Raw genomic sequence first — 21,529 nt, forward strand, 5'->3', positions numbered from 1 at the left:
CAAATAATACATTCTCAAAAAAAAAAAAAAAAAACAAACAAACAAACAAAAGGAACTCAAATAATATTTCTTAAATTATATTATATATATCACATGCATGAGAAGGCTCTCCGACTTAATTTGGCAATCTCACCCGACAATTTCAAGATCTTGTCGCTTGTTGTCAAATTTCCTCGTTACTGTAAGCATCATGTATTTGAATGCCCTGCAGGGGAAAAAATATAAACAAAAACTAGGCTTACTTAAATAAGTGTTAGAAACTTAGAGCATCTCCAGCAGCCTCTTCAAATTTTTGTATTATTTAGAGAGTGAACAGTTCATTTTACCTTTTACCTACTTACCTTTTTAAATACACTTTCTAATGGACTCTCTATCATTTCTCTATCCCATTTAAATATTCTTTCTTCATTCTTTCTTTAATATTTCTTTTTCAATCTTCCTTTATTCATCTAATTTTAAGAAGAAGTGTTACATTCTCAACGTTTTACAATATTTTCACAACAAATCATATGTGGTAAGTTATTATTGATTTTAATTTAAACACATCACTTAAAATTTTTTTTTTCTCTTTAGTATTAGTTAGCAACAACCAACCACTTAAAATTTATTATAAAAATATTGTGGTAGCATTTCTCAATTTTAATTTCTTATTCTTTATTTTATTTTTCCCTTATCTCTATCTTCACTTTTCTTTTTTCTTTTCTTCTTATCTTCTTTACCACTTCTTCTACTCTAGAGCATTCAAGAAGCTCTCTTTCTTTCTTTCTCTCTCTCACACACAAAGATCGTCGGCAGATGTCAAAGGCTAGAGAGGACAACCTTTCAAATCAGTGTTTACACATGCCTGTCCTCTGCTAGTCCTCCTCCCACCACCGCATGTCCTCCTCTCCACCGAGGCTCAGATGGGTTAGCTTTGCCTTCTTCTTCTTCTTCTTCTTCTTTTTTTATTTTTTATTATTTATTTATTTTTTATTTTTAATTTGATTAGTTTTAAAATTGTGATTTGAGTTTGTATTTTGATTGAAACTGAATTTAGAGATGTTTGAGAGAAAAGATGAAGAATAGTTCTGTTGTTACCGTTGTGATTATTGAGTAAAAATTAAATCTTTTTATTGATAGTTGAATATTTTATTCGAATTAATTCTTTTGCTAATGAACAATAGGTCATCAGACTTAGAGAGCTACTGTTCATTAGCAACCAATTTTTTGCTAATGAACAGTGAATTAGAGTGACTACTGGAGCACTTTTTTTGTGGGTGTTCTCTCCAAATTTTGAGTTTAGAGAGCTTGTTGGTGAGGCTCTTACTTAGTTTTTTTGTTTTGTTTTGAAATAATTATTAGAATTGATATTTTAATTAAATAGAGTTTAAAATAGATAATTTGATTTGGTTGTTTTGAAAATGTGGTTAAATAAAATGGTTTTTATGTTAAAATATATCAATTTTTTCTGGAGCTGATGTAAATGGTCAAAGTTTATAACCTAAAGGATATATATAATTCTACGTGTTACATAGAATGCCAAACAATCAGTTGAAGGACAGATATGATACCTAACATATTGCTTGTCCTTTTCCACGTTTTCTTTTTCTTTTTTTTTTAATCTTTCATCTCTATTTTTATCTTTTTTAAATAAATAAGATTATGTAGTGCTTCTCTTAAAAAAAAAAAAAAAACTGGCAGATTCTACCTAGTGCTACACAAAAAAAGCCAAAATCAATATGGCATTTCACGGCTATCCAGGCTTAGGCCTCCTAGCTCTTCTTGGCTTATTGACTAATGTCATTGCTGTTTCATCAAGCCATGACATTGCTTCGTTCAACCGTACCAGTTTTCCCAAAGGCTTTATTTTTGGGACAGCATCATCGTCCTATCAGGTAACTAAGTCACACTTCTCTCTATGTTAATTTGTATCGTAGTTTTTTTTTTTTTTTTTTTTTTTCAAATGTCTTGGGGATGTCAAGCATATGCCAATATTATTATGTGCACGTGTGTTATTTCAAACTTCTAGTATGAAGGTGCAGCAAAAGAAGATGGTAGAGGATCAAGTACATGGGACACTTACACTCATGAACATCCAGGTCACTTTTTCTCTCTCTCCAACAATATGAAACCTGAAAGTATGAATTTCCAATGAAATATTATGCATTATTAAGATGAAATTTAATTCTGGAAAATTTTATTTCAAGGGTTCTCAATTTCATTCATTTCATGATTAAATTTTTTAAAAGATTTATTAATGTTTATTAAGCTACGAACACAATATTTTCACACCTAGGTGGTTAGCTATTAATGGTTGGTAATAAAGTGTTGTAAATGGTAGACCGTGAGAACTAATAATAACTTCATTGTAAAACTATTGTGTGCATGTACTTGAACCCTCTAAGCTCGAGCTAGTAACGAATTGCTCCGAGTCCCTTCTTTTTCTCTCACTCACAAGGTTTGTGTTTATGGGTGAGGAATGTGTTTACAATATCTCAATCAATACAATGTAGGAGATGGAAAAGAGGGTTGGATTGGTTTTTCTCAAAGCAAAATGGCTCTCTCTCTTCATACATTATGATAGGCCTCTCTTGGATTTCTCTTCTATAGATTCTAGGGTTTATGACACCCTTATATGAAGCCCTTGCCACGCCTCACAACTCTGTGTGTGTGCTGGTAGATGTGTATTGGACAGGTGCAGTCTAGAATGTAGAGTACAAACAGGTCGTGCAATTTGTGACCTTGTCAACCCCTAAGATCGTGTGGGGGTCGCGAGATGCACGTTTGCATTCTCATCCAGGCCACCTGCCATGTGGAGCTCGCAGGCCACCTAGGTCACCTCTAGCTCGCCTCTACATTGCGAGATCTCTGATTGAAGCAGCTTTCCAAGGTTGAGGGAGGGGCTCAAGTACATTTACCCCAAATTACATTAAAACTCAGGAAAAATATATCAAACATAAAATGCAATACCAACAACTTTTGTCACTAAATAAAACCAACAAAAAAATACTTGTCACAAATCAACTAAACTCAAGGAATGTACAACTATTACAAATTAAATCATTGATTTGTAATGGATGCAACACTACAACAAACAATGCCTATAGTGACGAAGTTTTTCATCACTATATGTACTGTATCGTCTCCTAAGACATACCAAACCGGGTCGACAAATGTCTTGACGATGAAAATATTCATCACCAAATTGTTTAATAATTTTAAAAAGATATATCAAAATAATATAACAATAAGTTATTTAGATTTTGCTCCATTATTAAGATAATATTTATTTCAATATTGATGACCCAACAATATTTACACCATTTATTTATTTTAACTAGATCTATGAGACTAGGATGGATACTTATCCTGGATTGATTTAAAAAATGAAAAAGAAAAAAAAAAAGAACAACAACGACAAGGACGTAAAAAGTAAAACTTCACATTTCTACCTTTTGGTATTTATTTTTCTTCATTTTCCTCGCTCTGCCTTTGTTTCCTTCAAAACTAGTTACATTTTTCTTATGGCTCTAATTACTAGTTCTAAATAGTAAAAGGAAAAAAACAAAACAAAAAAATCTGTTCTCTAAATGCTGTATTAACTTACAATGAAATTGCAGATTGGATAAAGGATGGAAGCAGTGGAGATGTTGCTATTTGCTAACGAATAATATCATTACTACAGGGGATATATGCTGTTTCGTGTCAAAACTTTATATATTTAGATTAGACTTTTGCTTTAAATGATTTAAAAAAAAAAAAAAAAAAAACCTTCTTTTGCTTGATTTTTAGCAATTACGAATTGGTTATTTTTGTTTCTTTATTTTAGTGAAATGAAATACATATTTGTAGTTAATTAAAATTATGGAGAATTAATCATGAGCATAATAATGAGTCTAAATTGAATTCTAAACTAGTTTGTATCGAGGTAGATTTGACAAATCTTTCTACAATGCCTCTTTTAGAAGAAAACTTTCAAAAAATTTGAAAAAAGATTGATAGTCATTGCGAAAATTAAACTAGGTAAATGTTGAAAACAGATAACAGAACCTGATAATAATAATAATAATAATAAAATCCTACCTATCTCCTTCTCCCTCGCTAAAAAAAACTTATCAACTCTCTCTTCCTTTTATCCCCATCTCCATCTCTTTCTATATCACAAACTCAGCATAAACCAAAACACCCTATCTCCGGGGTCGTCATCTTTCTCCTCATCCCATAAATTTCTTCAAATGCATTACACACCCAGCATAAACCAAACCCATAAATCATCAAAACCAAAATAATTTCATCTCTCTCTTCATCATCTTCATCTTCATCCCATAAATTTCCTTAAACATAGTGCACAAGCAGCATAAACCAAACCATAAATCACAAATACAAGCCAAACCCACAAATCACAAAACCTCATTCTTTGCATCTCAATCTCTTTCAGACTTTGCACTATTTTTCTTTCCACTCTTAGATCTTCCATTTCATGTCTCTCTCAAATAAAATTTGGGTCTTTTTTGTTCAAAAGATAGAGAAGAGATAGCGAGATGAGATAAAGAAAATGAACGAAATTGCTGACAAAAAAAAAAAAAAAAAAAAAGGGGGNCGAAAATTATAATTGTTTTTTTTTTTTTTCATAATATTGATACTTTTTAGGTTATATTTTAAAATGTCTAATACTATATATAAAAACAGAAACTTTTCCTGCATTAAAGAGTGTTGCCACATTAGGAAAAAAATGCCACTTAAAAAACCGCCATGTCTACAATTTATTCTTTAAAATACCGCACAGTACACTGTTTGAGGAGAAAGTATATCATGTTTCAGTAATACTAACTTAGCATCTGTTTTGGTATTTCCTACCCAATAAATAAGTGACATCTGTTTCAAAAAACCACATCAAACTACTCCAATAAATGATTAATTTATTTTCTCGATAGTATAAAAGATTGTGATATTTATTGAAGTAATCTGATGAAACAGGTGTCACTCATTTATTGGGTAGGAAATACCAAAACAAGTGTCACTCATTTATTGAGAGTCCTTCTCTTTTTTTTTTTTTTTTTCTTTCTTTCTTTCTTTTTTTTTTTTAAATTTTTGACCGACCATTTGAAAGTCTTCATATCAAACTTCTTTATAAAAACACAAACCCAAATGCCGCATTCCCAATGAAAACTTCAAAGTCACTCTTAACTGAGATTTGCTCTTCTGCCCTGTTTCGATTCTTTACACTGTTTGAGGGCTTTAAACTTTAAAGTTTATCCCACACGGTTTTAAACAAAATTCGGTTATATTGAAAAATTGAGAGAATCTGAGAAACAAAGGGAGAGAGAGAGAGAGTTGCAAAGAGTGGAGAAAGAGAAAAAACTGAGAAATCTGGAGAGAGAGAAATCTAAAAAATCTGTTCGCCAACTGCATCAAGCCATAAGACAATCCAAGCCAAGATTCTTACCGGTTGGAAGGATCACATATCATTCTAAACTTAAAGACCTGTTTCAATCTTTGTTTCCAAACATTCCAATCAAGAAAAAAGAGAACCACTTTCCAGTAAAACGACCTTTCTAGTTTTAGATTTTTCCAGAAAAAGAAGTAGAAGAAGAAGAAGGCATATGAAGTCGACTAAAAAGAGTTCCCTCTAACTTTTTGGTTAACAATGACTTCGACGGGTAATTCTTTCTCTGACTTTTTTTCCTCCACAAATTTAAAGTTAAATTAGTTCTGTTAAAAAAAAAAAAAAAAAACAGGGGAGGTAAGATGGAAAAAACAGGGAAGGTAATGAAGCAGCTCATCTTTTAGCTAGATGGGCTGCCCTTTTGAATTGGAATGGGCTAGTACCCATCTCTATTCTATCACCTTTGATTATTTAGGCATTATATAGAGATGGCAACAAGCCCAATCTGGATTGTATATCTTTGTTTGGCAGTAAATAAAGTATTTATTTCAGAAAAAAAAAAAATGAAGAGAAAGTTTGAAATTTTTGTATCCAAAGAAAATAAAAAGGCCAACTATGAAAGTTTAAAGCACTTTGCGTGGATGTTGTGCTACCAACACATTCTTGGAACTTGATCACTTTTCATTTTATGTTAATATTTTTTTACTTTTCTTTAGTAGCTTCCTTGGATTGTCCGCCCACTTAACTTGAGACTCTTTGCTTAAGGAAATAAAATCCTTTGAGAACAAGATAATATGGGTTAAAAACTTAACATATTATTAGACCATCAAACTTCAATATCTATATATGCTTACTTAGAATTTAATTTTTTTTATTTACCTAAAAGTTGTTATTTAAAAATATATTTGAAAGATAGATTTTTATATTTAATTGGACTATTTTAGTCAAATTTTCAACTTTTACCAATTTAATATATTTATTATATTTTAAATAGTTATTAAACTAATTTTTTTTGAGAAATAATTACAACATGCTGCTAACCCCATAACTCAAACCCTTTCCCCCCAGACCCCCAAGCACTTTGTGCATGGGGAGGTGCCAATTATGATGTTATTACAATTTAACTTTGGTTTGATTTCGGTCCACCTTAAAAATTTCGAATCTCTTCTTTATCCAGTTCGTTAAATGGTTAGATATTTATTTACTTATGAAATATATCAAATATGATCTTTATTTTCACAAAACATAAGGTATCATATTCACAAAACTTCACTTAAGGCTTTCTTTCTTTTTGAAAAAATTTCAAATCCATTCTAGGGGTTTGTCTATTCTTTATTCATTGTTGATTTTTTTTTCATAGTTAATAGATTCCCGTGCATCGCATAGGTTAGCGACTAGTTCTATTTAAAACTTGCCCCCAACTTGAAAATTTGGCTTCACTAATAAATTATATTATATATATGTTAGATCCTAATTAGCTTTTAATTTTTGTGTCTGGACTTTTCTACATTTTTAGGGCCAAATTATGTTTGCCAAATGCTTTTTTCTAATTATTGAGCATATCTAACAAAATAAAAGATAATCACAATATAAGAAATTTTTGTTTCAAAATTTTCTAACAATTTATATATGTTGTGATTATACATTGCAGAAAGATATTCAGATTATGAAAAAGATGAATTTAGATGCATACAGATTCTCAATCTCATGGTCTCGAGTACTGCCAAGTAAGATTATCTTTTTCATAATCCCATAAAAGGTTAGATCCACATGATGAAAATGACATAAAAATGGGTACCATCAAATACACATCTTAGGTTGGTGGATTGACTATTGTTTTGTGGCTACATTATGTTCCTAACAATCTCATTTTTGGGACTAATTTTAGAAGGAAAACTAAGCGGCGGTGTGAATCGGGAAGGAATCGAGTATTACAACAAGCTTATCAATAGGCTTCTGGGCAAAGGTCAAGAATCAATATTAAAATTCCAAAATGTCATCAACTTATTTAACTTTTTATAATGCACACTTTATTTTTCTATTACTAAATGCAGGTATAAAGCCCTTTGTAACAATGTTCCATTGGGATCTTCCCCAAGCCTTAGAAGATGATTATGGTGGTTTCCTAAGTCCACAAATTGTGTAAGTGAATGATTCACCAACAAATTACCCCCAAAAAAAAAAACTCACCAAATAATCCAACTTCTCCATCCAATTATAGATGTTTTACATATATTAACCACATAATATGTAATTATGATTTTAAACAACTCCAATTTCAGGGTTAAAAATAAAAGGAAAGATTGAGGACATCGATATTAAAGTGATAACCTACCATTTGTGTCAAAACATTAAAGTTTTAAATTTATCCATTATTTTGACATTTCATGTATGGATTTCAAATCTCCCTAATAAATGGGGCGCATTCATCGGTGGTGCCTAATATATGACATTTTATGTATGGATTTCAAACTCAATACTATGATAAAATTAGTAAGTCACCATTTGTCACAAAATGTTATTCTAACATACGCGTCTAATATTCAGTGATGATTTCCGGGACTATGCGGAACTTCTCTTCAAGGAATTTGGCGATCGGGTAAAGCATTGGATCACACTAAATGAGCCATGGAGCTATAGCTATGGTGGTTATGCAGCAAAAGCGTTAGCGCCAGGTCGATGCTCTGCTTGGCAAAATCTAAATTGCACCAGTGGGGATTCAGGGACAGAGCCATATTTGGTGTCACACCATGAGCTGCTTTCTCATGCAGCTGCTGTTGAATTGTACAAGAAAAAATATCAGGTTCGACTTACAAAACTTTAACATATTAAAACCAATTTTTTTTTTCCAGTTATAATAAATGGTACTAAATGTCTCCCAAGAGGCTTGTACCTCAACTTATATCTCCTGGTGTCTCAGTTGGAGACATTTAGGATTTAAATCACCCTCACCATTGTAACTATATCAAATTTATAAATTATTTGTTTTTTTAAATAACTCCTAAATGTACATGGTTGGTTAAACTTGCTTTACAAATGATACAAGAACATATGAATAGCAATTTCTGAGACTGCTTTGAACAATTGTGTAATGAAGTTTAACTTAGATAAATATACAAAATCTCATGCATGATCTTTGAGTGTAAAAAATGTTCACCATTTAGGCAGCACAAAAAGGAGTGATAGGGATAACGATTGTGAGTCACTGGTTTGTGCCATTCTCTAATGCAAAGAGAGACCAGAAGGCTGCGGAACTTGCTGTGGATTTCACGTTGGGATGGTAAGTTATGTTTTATGCCTTTATGGTTTTTAGTTTACATTTTCTAATTTAACACTTGCCATTTGAAGGACTTAATTAGCGTGTAAAATTTGTTAATCCTACCCAAATCAAAAAATTTCTCAACCCAAATGAACGCAAAATCAAAAGTAGATCTCCCAATGATTAATTATATATTGAAGTCAGGGGCAAGATCCGGACATTGTGATTGGGGTAGTTAGCACCTATGTATATGCTTTTTTATTAATTTTTTATGAAGGCAAAATCAAAAGTAGATCTCCCAATGATTAAAATTTTATTAATTTGTTCTCACTTTCTTTCACTTCCTCTCTGCCACAAAAACCCAATAAATATAATAAAATAATATATACTTAACAGTTTACTGTAGCAAGTTGTAAAAAAAAATTTAGCTTGGGCACTTAATGTTAAAAATAGCTTTATAGCTTCTTAACACCTCTATTGCTGATTAGTCATTATTCATAATAATAGTGAATATAAAATTTATCAAAATAATTACGTCTACAAAACAATCCTAAAATAAGCTTTATATCTTTTTAAATTCTAATAAATGTAAAAAATTTATCTAATTTGATATAGATAACTTTTTATTTATTAAATAACTCTTTGGCCTTTGGAGGGTCAACTCATTCTTAGTGGTCAAATAATTCTTTTTCAGTGCCTAAGTACTAAAAAGTTTAATTTTAACAAATAATAAATATAAGATTAGATTTTTTTATTTATTTATTTTTTATTGTCAGATATAGGAAATTTCATTTCATTTTTTTTTTCGGAGATGAAGTATTTTAGCATAAATATACGAGCCCGCATCGAGAACTTTCCCAATAAAATGCATATATCTACGAGAGAAAAATGACAAGGATGGATCCAAATAAAAGTTTGGTCTCAGTGTCAAAGTCATATAATGGGTCATACAACTAAAATACTCATACACGTCACTTTATAAAGTATAAACCCATTCGGACAAAAACTTTATCGAATTAAGTTTAAAGTATAAACCCATTTGTATAAAGTTTTTGATAAAATAAATGTCCTAAATTTTCTTTTATTTTCTTCTTTCCCTTTCCCTTTTCCTTTTCCTTTTCCATTTCCATGTTGTTTGAGCTAAGGGTTCATTTGGCAAAGTCCCAAAAAAAAAAAAAAATAATAAAAAGAACTTTTTAGGATTTTTGAGCTTAATTTGATGGACTACGCCCTAAAAAAGTTATTTTTTCCCCTTGTTTTTTTATTATACTTTTAGCAAATAAGCAATCACCCAAATGCATCCAAACGCACAATATTTCTTTTAATTTTCTTTTTTGGCCATTAAGATGATGTTGTTGCTTTCCAATCGAATCACACCACCCTTTTGGTTTCTTTCTTTAGAATTTGTTCAACTTAAGTATGTACAAATTTAATAAATTAATAATATGCATAAATTTAAAATTTTCATTGTTGTTGCAGGTTTTTGAACCCATTGATAAATGGTGACTATCCACAAAGCATGAGATCTCTCGTTAAAGATCGATTACCCAAGTTCACCATAGAGCAATCCAAACTGGTAAAAGGGTCGTTTGATTTTATAGGATTAAACTACTATATTGCTAATTATGCAGCTTACGCCCCTCAACCAAATGGTGATAGAGCAAGTTTCTCGACAGATTCAAGTTCTAATCTTACTAGTACGTACAAATTCAACACCCGAAGCCATGCTTATGAGTTTCTTATGTATCTAATATGGTAATAATAATATAATTAATTAAAGCCTAAATATAGATATTAAATTTATAAAACTAGCAAAATTGACTGATATATCTATATATGTGAGGGAAATTTAATGATTTTCAAGCATATATTTAATAATTAAATAAGAAAGTTAATAAAATAAAATAATAACCATGAAAACATTAAAATTTATGATTAATTTTTGAAGTAAAATTGAATATCTTTAAAGGATTCTAATTATAATTTTTTTTTTATTCCTAGTAAGAGATGGATAATTTAATTAAGTAAAATAAAACTGTGTTAAGTTGTTTTTATAAAAATAAAAATAAATAAAAAAAATTGCTAAGGGGTTGGACCGCACGGTTCTTGACCGGTTCGTACGGTCCAACTTCGGTTTTAGGGATTCACGGAATTGCCACATATGCTTGGTTCTTTATGCTTAAAAAACCGATTTTCATCACAATTCATGATTTTCACGGTCCAACCTCCCGGTCTGGTCCGATTCTAAGAACTATGCTGATGTTTGCTAAGGAACTCGGGTTTGACAAGGTGGAGGTGGAAGGTGACTCTGAAACAGTTGTTAATGCTATTCTTGGTGACTACATGGACAATTCTTATATGGGTCATGTACTGCAGGATGTTAAATGTATGTTTTCTAGTTTTTCTTGTATTTCTGTTAAGCATATTCCTAGAGAAGGAAACTCTCTTGCCCATAAACTTGCTAGAAGGGCAGTCAGACATCCTTTTCCTTTTCCATTTCCATGTTGTTTAACCTAAGGGTTCATTTTGCAAAGTACCAAAAAAAAAAAAGGAACTTTTTAGGATTTTTGAGCTTAATTTGATGGACTACGCCCTAAAAAAGTTATTTTTTCCCCTTGTTTTTTTATTATACTTTTAGCAAATAAGCAATCACCCAAATGCATCCAAAAGCACAATATTTCTTTTAATTTTCTTTTTTGGCCATTAAGATGAAGTTGTTGCTTTCGATCCAATCGAATCACACCAACTTTTTGGTTTCTTTCTTTAGAATTTGTTCAACTTAAGTATTTACAAATTTAATAAATTAATAATATGCATAAATTTTAAAATTTTCATTGTTGTTGCAGGTTTTTGAACCCATTGATAAATGGTGACTATCCACAAAGTATGAGATCTCTCGTTAAAGATCGATTACCCAAGTTCACCAAAGAGCAATCCAAACTGGTAAAAGGGTCGTTTGATTTTATAGGATTAAACTACTATACTGCTAATTATGCAGCTTATGCCTCTCAACCAAATGGTGATAGAGCAAGTTTATTGACGGATTCAAGTGCTAATCTTAGTAGTACGTACAAATTCAACACCCGAAGCCATGCTTATGAGTTTCTTATGTATCTAATATGGTAATAATTACATGACCATTTTTTTTTCTTGTTTTTGCAGGTTCACGGAACGGGATCCCCATTGGTCCACCAGTATGTACTAGCTAGCAAAATACATATCAACATTTTTGTTCTAGTAGTTAGAGGGAAAAAACAAACAACATTTTTGTTTCAGTATATTGATGGTACTCAATGGCCTAGCCTTCTAGAAATTTCATTAAGAAAATATTAAAGCTACAATCAAATATATAGGAAAAAAAAATCATTTTAAATTGACGCAGTAATAAATATGGTTGATGTCATATCATTGACATAATGAATATCTTAATTTTTTTAACTTTTATCTTGTAACTAAAGATAAACACATTATGTTTTACCCTTACATTAGTATTCGTAAAAAATCTTAGGCTGCTTCAAGTTGGCTCTTTGTTTATCCTAGAGGATTTCGAGACCTTTTGCTCTACATAAAGAAGAAGTACCACAATCCACTAATTTACATCTCTGAGAATGGTGATTTCCTCTAACTTCTTTTTCTTTTATTATCCCATAAATTCATGAAAATTGGTATGCTACTGGTAGTTATTAGATTTCCATTTGAGGCTAAATTCTCCCAACTATATTTATAGGAATTGATGAGTTCAATAATGCCACCTTGTCACTCAAGGAAGCCCTCGTTGACCCCCAAAGAATTGACTATTACCATAAACATCTTTTGTATCTTCATAGGTTTATCAAGTAAGTGCAATAGCTCTCTCTCTCTCTCTCTCTAATTATAGAATTCTAACTAGATTTCACTTCTTTCTTTGGTATATATAGGGATGGTGTAAATGTTAAGGGATACTTTGCATGGTCATTGTTGGACAATTTTGAGTGGTCTTCAGATTACACTGTTCGATTCGGAATCAACTTTGTAGACTACAAAAATGGGAATAAAAGATACCCTAAACATTCTGCCCGTTGGTTCAAGAATTTCCTCAAGAAGTAGACAAGAACTATGGTCAAATTATGAACTATCTATTAACATTGGACAGTCTCCAAACAATAAACTAAAGATTATTTCTTCTCCATTTTTATGCTCTTTAAATGATGTAACTCACTAACTTATATGGAGTACAAGACTTTAATGCAGAATGCTTGTTAAATAATATATTATTATATGAGTTTTAAACAAAAGATTTTTTTTTTTAATTTTTTATTTATCTCTTATTAATGACCGACTAGTGTGCAACCCTGTGCATATGTACGGGTATAATTAAAAATAATCACAATTATGTTGTTTAAATTATACATGGCATTAGCTTACATTTTTTTTTTTTAAATCATACATTTCTAAAATATGTAATGGTTTCTCATATATATATATATATGATTCAGAATTTAATTGATTTTAGATTTTTTTGATTTTTGTACTCAATAATTCATTTGCCACAAAAATTAAAAACTTAGATGGACATGTGACGGAAAATTGGACTCTAATTAAAATCTAATTTGATTTGGACTCTTCAATTTTTACACTCAATAATTCGGCATAAAATTAAAAAATAAATGGGGCACGTGGCGCAAAATTGAGAATCCAATTAAAATCTAATTAGATTTTCTCTGAGATTTGACTATATATATATATATATATATATTACCCAAGTTCACCAAACTAGTAAATGGGTCATTTGATTTTCTAGGGCTAAACTACAATACTGCTAATTATGCAGCTTATTATGATCACTCTAATGCTAAAAATGCATGCTACATATCAGATTCACAAGCTAATTGTGTACAACTGCCACGTGACAACACCCCTCCAGAAGGGATTTTAGAAAAAAAAGATGTTATGTTTGAGAGTTTTAATTAGAAATCGTGGGTTTTGATAAGTGAAGGATTCGTCATTTATTTGTTATTATTTTAAAGGGAAAATAAAATAAGAAATAAAAATCATTTTTTAATTTGATTGTGTCAATAGATAAGAAAAATGGTCTATGTCCACCAAGGACGAATTCAGAGGCCAAATTTAGCCATGAGAAAGGGTGAGACACCCACGCACGCTTAGTATGTCTACCAGTCTCAACAAAGTAAGTAAGAGATATTTTGGTATTCAATTAATTAATTGATGGACACAATATTATTAACCGAATTCATTACATCAATTCAAACAAATGGTAATTTTATGATAAGGTGGCCTAAAGCTAAATCATGTGACAAAATAAGCGATAATAATAAAATTAGCATGATAATGATAGAAACAAGGTAATAACAAAATTAACAACAAGATCAAGCACTTTCTAAAAAAAAAAAAAAAAAAAAGGGATCAGCCCATGAACTAGTTTCGTTTTTCTTTTTCTTTGCTATGCACGTGCTCTTTTGTTTTACCTAAACTATTACTTCAATCATGGCCTAAACTACGAGTCTAGCTTAAAGAAAACCGAACTCGTTGACAAGTCTATAATCAAGAATATTGAAGACACCGAAATCTCCTTGTTTTTTCTACTCTTAGGACTTTCTTTAAAATTTGTTCAATGGAGCCTAATGATCAGAGATTCTCTTGAGACTCTCTCCCTTAAAGATTTTCTTCTTCAAAACTGGAGAGACAAAATTTAGTTACAAAATTAGTTATAGTTTTAGGCTACAAACTTACTTAATATATTTTTATTTAAGGTGAACTTTGACAAAATCACCATTGGATTATATATTCTTCTTATATCTTCTATGCTTACAAAATTTCAAGAAAATTAAATATCAATAGTCATGTTATCAATAAAATTTTTTAATTGCAAGTTCTTGTGATTTAAAATTATGCACAAATTATATGCTTATAGATCAGATAATAAATAATATTTGATTGACACAAAATTTAAAATGTGTATTAAAAGTGTAAAAAAAATGCAATTCAACGGTTGGATTTTCAAAATATATTGTAATTTTTATTTTATTAAGTGAGTTTATAGCCTTAAGCTACAATTAATTTTGTAGCTAAACTTTGTCAAAACGATAGAGCCTTCCCTCACTAGCATCACTCATTTTTGTATTATTGTCTTTTTAATTTTCTTTCATTTTTAAACACTAAATTCAAATGTTAGACAAAAGAGTGTTGTGATTAAACTATAAAATAAAACACAGTTAGTTTAATTTTTTTTTTTTAAAGTGGGATTTTTTTTATCAGAAATATAATTTGAACATTTCTATATTTTGAAATTGAGAATTTGATAAAATAGAGGTCAAGAATTATATTTATATGAGTAAAAGTAAAATTAAGGGCAAAGTTAACACAACAAGTGAGAGGGAGATTTGAGAGTTTACGTGCATTGTTCAATTAGTTCATCATTGGAGGGATGCATGTGCAAAATTATATGCATCATTATTGAGGAACAAAATAGGGTGTCAACACTAATCTTTCTTTTGCTTACTGAAGCATTTGGCATTATTATTTTGATTTTCTTATGTAACTCCTATGTACTAACAAGTCCAAGCCTTTATTTTTAATAACTTTTGTTGTGGTAGCAGAGCGCAATGAGATCCCCATCGGTCTAGAGGTGTGTATGACATACATAATATTGATACGGATCCTAAAATGGTTACAAAAGTTTGATGCAATTTTTTTTTTCAGTTTTTTTTTTCTTGCCCGTCTACCTTGGTATTTTAATCTTCACATAACTTAAAGTTCAAATATATATATATATATATATATAAATATAAATATATATAATATATATATATATATTGCAACCTTTTCTGAGGCAGTATGATGATAGAAAGAAAACAAAAATATGTGAGATGCACATTATTTATTTGTATAGTTTACAATTTTGAGATCTTGTCGCTCGTTGTCAAATTCTCCTCATGACTGAAAGCATCATGTACTTGAATGCCCTGGAGGGGAAAAATATATAGAAAAATTGGGCTTACTTGAAAAAGTGCTACTTAGTCTTTCTGTTTTTTGTTTATTTCTTTGTTTTTTGTTAAATGAAGACAACAGATGAGTGGATGACAGATTAGAACTTTTAATCCCATTCTTATCTTAATAGTGATGAAGGGAGAACTAATTATAAAAATTGATATTTTAATCAAATAGAGTTTAAAATAGATAATTTGATTTTGTTGTTTTGAAAACGTGGTTAAATAAAATAGAAAAAAAAAGGTTTATATGATAAAATATATCAATTTTTTCGAGAGCTGATGTAAATGGTCAAAGTTTAAAACCTAGAGGATATCTATAATTCTACGTGGTATATACAATGTCAAACAATCAGTTGAAGGACAGCTAGGATGACTAAAATATTGCTTGTCCTTTTCTATGGTTTTTTTTTTTTTTTTTTTTTCATCTCTTTTTAATCTTTTCTAAATAAGTAAGATTATGTAGTGCTACACAAAAAACCCAAAATCAATATGGCATTTCAAGGCTATCCAGGCTTAGGCCTCCTAGTTCTTCTTGGCTTATTGACTAATGTCATTGCTATTTCATCAAGCCATGACACTGCTTCATTCAACCGTACCAGTTTTCCCAAAGGCTTTATTTTTGGGACAGCATCAGCGTCTTATCAGGTAACTAAGTCACAATTATCTCTATGTTAATTTGTACCATAGTTTTTTTTTTTTTTTTTTTTTTTCTTCAAATGTCTTGGGGATGTCAAGCATATGTCAATATTATTATGTGCACGAGTGTTATTTCAAATTTCTATTATGAAGGTGCAGCAAAAGAAGATGGCAGAGGACCAAGTTATATGGGACGCTAATTACACTCATGAACATCCAGCTCTCTCTCTCTCTCTCCAACAATATGAAACTTGAAAGTATGAATTTCCAATGAAATAGTATGCATTATTTAGATGAAATTTAATTCTGGAAAATTTTATTTCAAGGCCTCTCAATTTCGTTCATTTCATGATTTTTTTTTTTTTTTAGATTTATTAATGTATAGAATTTCGTTTTATTTAAACTTTTGTGTAACATGATAGTCTATGACCTCATACACTTTTTGTTAGGTTCTATAGGTTTAAGAATTTATGTATTTAAAACTCTAATTTGTAATATTGGCAAACCATGATCAAAACAATATGATTAGTCTTGTTTAAACTTGCTCAAAGTTGATTAATTATTGTAAAGTTGGAATCGAGAGACTGTAGATGCATTGGGGCATTTCGGTTTGGCTCGATCGATAGAAGAATAAACTCGATCGATTGAAAGTCGACCAGATTGCGTTTTCTACAGTTTTTCCAACTCAACCCTAACTCATTAAACGTTTAGGGTTTTATGTTTTTGCCCTAGGTATATAAAGCAAAACCCTAACCACGTTTTTAGAGTTGCTCTAGTTGTATTGTTGCTCATACATTGCTGTTTTGTGTAAATCTATTGTGAGATCTAGAGGAGCTTTCCTTTACACAAAACTTAGAGTTTTCAAGATAGAGATTACTTCAACATCTTGATGATCAACTAGGTTGCTACCATTGAAGCTTAAAGAATATCAAGCGTGGGTGCTTGTAGCTGATTGAAGAATTCAAAAAAGAAGGAGTCCGTGGATTCGGAGTTTGCACGGAGTCGTGTCAGTAAGTTCTACTGGTAGGTAGCATTAGGAAGTCAAGCGGGGAGCTTGGTTCATACAATTCTTTCATAGTGAATTCAGTTTTGTCTTGAGGATCGGTGGGTAAAATCCTCCCCAGGTTTTCTACCGGTTTGGTTTTCCTGGGTGATCATATCTTGTGTTATTTATTATTCCCCTGCTATATATTCTTGATATGATTGTTTGATTGTTTTAACTTAGAATTGCTTAATTTGACTAAGTAACAACTTGGCTAATTAACTAGGCTACTCAATCTGGTTGTGTGTTAAGGGGTCTAAAACCGTTCAAGTGGTATCAGAGCGGGTAGCTCTTTTGTTAGAGATTTTTTAATCTCTGAGCTGATCCTTGACCCCTACTGTCATGGAGCATGGACACTATTTTGTTGTTCCTCCTCACTTTGATGAGAATAACTATGCTTATTGGAAAGTAAGGATGAAAGCATTCCTGAAATCTATTGATGAGAGAGTTTGGAATTCCGTTGAATACGGATGGAAGAAGCCCACTACTCCTGTGAGTGAGTGGCAAACTTCTGAAAAAGAAGCAGCTAGCTTCAATAGCAAAGCTATGAATGCCATCTTCAATGCTGTTTCTATGGAGGAATTTAAGAGGATCTCTAATGTTGAGGTTGCTCATACTGCTTGGAAAATCCTCCAAACTGTGCATAAAGGCACAAAGGAAGTTAAGATAAACAAACTGCAGCAATTAACTTCTAGGTTTGAGAACATTAGGATGTTTGATGATGAATCCTTTGATAAATTTTATGCCAAACTGAATGATATTTTTAATTCTGCTTTTAATTTAGGTGAAATCTATGATCAACCTAAAATTGTTAGGAAGATTCTTAGATCTTTAACTGAAGACTTTAGACCCAAAGTGACTGCCATTACTGAGAGCAAGGATGTGGACTCCATCCCTATTGATGAGCTTGTAGGATCTCTTCAGTCCTATGAGTCTGACTTGCCCAAAACAAACAAATCCAAATTAATGGCGCTTAAGTCTGTTGATGATGTTGAGGTTGGTGGATTTGATGATGAGCTCTCTACTATAGAGATAGCTTACCTTGCCAAGAATTTTAGAAACTTCCTGAGAAATACAAATAGAAGGGCAAGAGGTACAAACACTGCTGAACCTAGAAACTTTAGGAAGAATGATCCCACTAAGGTTAATAACTTTGAAAAACCTAGAGAAAAAGTAGGTCAATATTCAAACAATTCTTTGGGTGCTCAGTGTTTTGGTTGTCAAGGGTATGATCATGTTAAATCTGAATGTCCTACATTCTTGAGAAATAAGGGTAAAACTATGGCTGTAACCTTTACTGATAATGAGGTTTCTGATGATGAGTCTGAATGTGACGAGAATGGAAACTTTATTACTTTCACTGCTACTGCTGTAGTCAATGAAAGCATATTTGTTGAGGAGAACCCTTCTGATGGGGAACTCTCTGAGGATGCAGATCTTCAAGAGGCCTAGAATAAACTTTGTAAAGTTGCTGCAAAGGATGCTATGAATGTTGAACTTGGCTTGAAGAAAATTGATTCTCTTGAGCTTGAAAAGAAAAATTTGCTTGTTAAATTTTTTGATGCTAATGATCTTTTGAACCATGTGAAATCTGAGAACATGCTTTTACTTGATAAAGTTAAAACTTTGAAACATGATTTATCTGTTGCTAGATCTGCTAGTTCTAAACTTGATCACATGCTGAATGTTCAAAAGTATCCTTCTGATAAATCTAGGATAGGATATGTTGAAAGCATCTCTGTGTCTACTCCTCATTCCACAAACTTTGTTCCTCCATCTTCTTCTGAACCTTCTGCGAGTGAGGTTGTGAGTGAAACTGTCAAACCACCTGTGAGTGAGGTAGTCAAACCTGTAGAAGTTTCACCTTCTAGGAAGATTAGGGTTGATCTGAGAGAAACTAAACCTAAGGATTCTACCCTTTCTAAGGACAAGATGCATAGTAAACCTGTTTGAGTTTGTCACTATTGTGGAAAGTCTGGACACATTCGTCCTAACTGTTACAAGCTTCAAGCTGCTAAGAGAGCAAATAAACCGAAGGTGCCTGTGCCTCAAGCACAAGATCCTATGACACTTATTGGTGAATTGGTTAAGGCGTTGAACCTTTATTCCAATTCTGGAGTTGAAAATCATGCGAATGTGAATAAGAACTCCAATGCTCATGGTGCATCTAAAAGGTTTTGAATGCAAAAGATTCGACCTAATTGAGTCTTTCTGACATGGTCCTTGTGCTTCATTGCTCATTCCTCTGTGACCATTGTTCTTTGGTTATTGTGTTTTTTTTTTTAGGACTTGCATTGCATTACATTCATGCATTTCATTCTAGGATTTATTTGTTTTCTCTTTTGAAAAAAAAAAAAAAAGGGGGGGGAAAGCAAACTGTGTTTGGCACTATTTCTCTTGGTCTTTAAAAACAAGGTTGGTCAATTTATTTTCATATAACATGTCTTATGTACCTTGTTTAGCTTTGATGAGCTTATTTATTGCACTTGACTAGTTGAAACTTTGTAGTGCATGTTGTGTGGGAAAGATGTTTATGGTTGTTGATCACTTTGTCTTGATCTTGAAGTCACATGTTATTTGACTGTCGGACTTGTTTTGACTGTCGAAGTTGATCCTTTTGAGAAAGACATAAATAACCATCTCATCACTGTTCACTAGCCAATCATGAACACCTTAGTGCATATTATAAGATTCTGTGCCCGAGAAAGTGTAGCACATGCACAAAAAGAACATAAGGTGTTGCCTCGGCTTAATTGCTGAATGCTTAAATTGGTATGTACTATTAGGCTTGATGCCATCTCACATAAATAAAATTGGTGTGTACTATTAGGCTTGATGCCATCTTACAAAAAAAAAAAAAAAAGAGGCAAAAATACAAGAAACTTACATGATTGCAAGCTTTTGTTCTAGGAGATGTGGGAGTTATAGGATGTAACTCTTTATGTGATAGTCTCTTTTAAAGTCTATGTGATGGATTGTGTAGACTTTGTGATTAATTGCTATTCACATATCACCTCACATGTATCTCAAGTTTTTGCTAGTTACACACTACACAAGTTACTCTTTGCTAAACTTTGTATATGTTATTGTGTGTGTTTTTGGTCTGACCAACTAAGTTTGGAAATACTTTGAGAATTATGCAAAACATTTTTTTTTGCTTGAGAATTTTAAAAAAAAAAATGGCTGAAATTTTTCTTTGGAGAAACTGGGATTAAAACTTGGGTTTTTGGAAAAGCATTCCATCTCATACTCATGCATTTTGTCTCAATTAGTTTAATGCTTTGAGGAGTTGTTTTCAAAATATGGTTTGTGATTTTCAAAACTGTGATTTTTCTCAAAACTTTTGTGAGCCTCTGCCCAGTTCGATCGATACATTCTGATTTTCGATCGATCGAAAAAGTGCTTTAATTTGTTTAAAAATGACTGTTTGATTCGATCGATCGAATGTATTTTTCGATCAATCGAAAGTCGCGAATCAGGTTTTTTAAAACACTGTTCTTGACTGATTCAAACACTTTTTCAAAAAGTTTTCAAACTTTTCTTTCTCTCTCTGACTCGGCAAGGCTAAAAGTCCAAATTTTTGTCGTTTTCCTCCAGATTTTTTGCAAGTTTTCTCTTTCCTTAAGCCGATATGACTATCTTACCCTTTCTTTTGAGTTTATTTACATCTTTTCATGCATTTTTCATGCATTATTCTTTAAATTTTCGGACCTTTCTTTTTGGGATTTTTGTTGATTCAAGCCTAATTTTGTGTAATTGATCAATGGGTTTTTGTGGGGACATGCTATAAACATGATCTTGATAGTTTAATTTGATCAATTTTAGGTTTTGTGAGAAATTAAAAATTCCAGGGCTTGAAATTGATCCGATTTGGGGTTTTTTGTTCAATTGGGTTTAATTGATGAAATTGGCTTGTTGTTTTGATGAAATTGGTTATTATAATTTGTTTTCAACAATGTGTGATGATCAATTCATCATTTTGTTTCAAAATTTTCAAGTGGTTTTTCAAATTTTTTTTAGGGTTTTTGTTAGAAACTCTATGTTCAAGCCAATTTTGTGAAATTGAACCTAATTAAAACTGTGTTTACTGCATTAGTACATGCATCACAACATTGTTAATGTTCATGCATCATATAGATTTTGTTCTATTTTTATTGTGCTAACTTACAGTCTGCCCTTGGTTTTGTTTTCTTCTTTTCTTTTGGTTTTCTCTTTGTGTCTCTGTCCTTTCCTTAGCA

General features: G+C 31.4%; 1 protein-coding gene across 1 annotated transcript; it reads left to right on the top strand.

Annotated features, from left to right (window-relative positions):
• The first annotated feature begins 735 nt into the window (after positions 1-735).
• Positions 736-12,813, top strand: LOC111997531 (beta-glucosidase 12-like). Its single transcript, XM_065764758.1, has 13 exons — positions 736-906; positions 1,681-1,874; positions 2,009-2,078; positions 7,017-7,092; positions 7,254-7,331; positions 7,420-7,507; positions 7,913-8,168; positions 8,530-8,645; positions 10,104-10,321; positions 11,787-11,818; positions 12,133-12,235; positions 12,352-12,460; positions 12,542-12,813. The coding sequence occupies exons 2-13, from the start codon at positions 1,777-1,779 to the stop codon at positions 12,708-12,710; spliced, it is 1,413 nt and encodes a 470-aa protein (XP_065620830.1). The 5' UTR covers positions 736-906; positions 1,681-1,776; the 3' UTR covers positions 12,711-12,813.
• The last annotated feature ends 8,716 nt before the right edge of the window (positions 12,814-21,529 follow it).

Source organism: Quercus suber, unplaced genomic scaffold (genome assembly GCF_002906115.3).
Source record: "Quercus suber isolate HL8 unplaced genomic scaffold, Cork oak 2.0 scaffold_582, whole genome shotgun sequence".
NCBI lineage: Eukaryota > Viridiplantae > Streptophyta > Magnoliopsida > Fagales > Fagaceae > Quercus > Quercus suber.

Coding starts and splice junctions, on each gene's coding strand:
- LOC111997531 (XM_065764758.1), top strand. CDS start 1,777: ATGTCATTGCTGTTTCATCAAGCCATGACATTGCTTCGTTCAACCGTA. Junction 1,875..2,008: donor CAGCATCATCGTCCTATCAG/GTAACTAAGTCA, acceptor TCAAACTTCTAG/TATGAAGGTGCAGCAAAAGA. Junction 12,461..12,541: donor TATCTTCATAGGTTTATCAA/GTAAGTGCAATA, acceptor TGGTATATATAG/GGATGGTGTAAATGTTAAGG.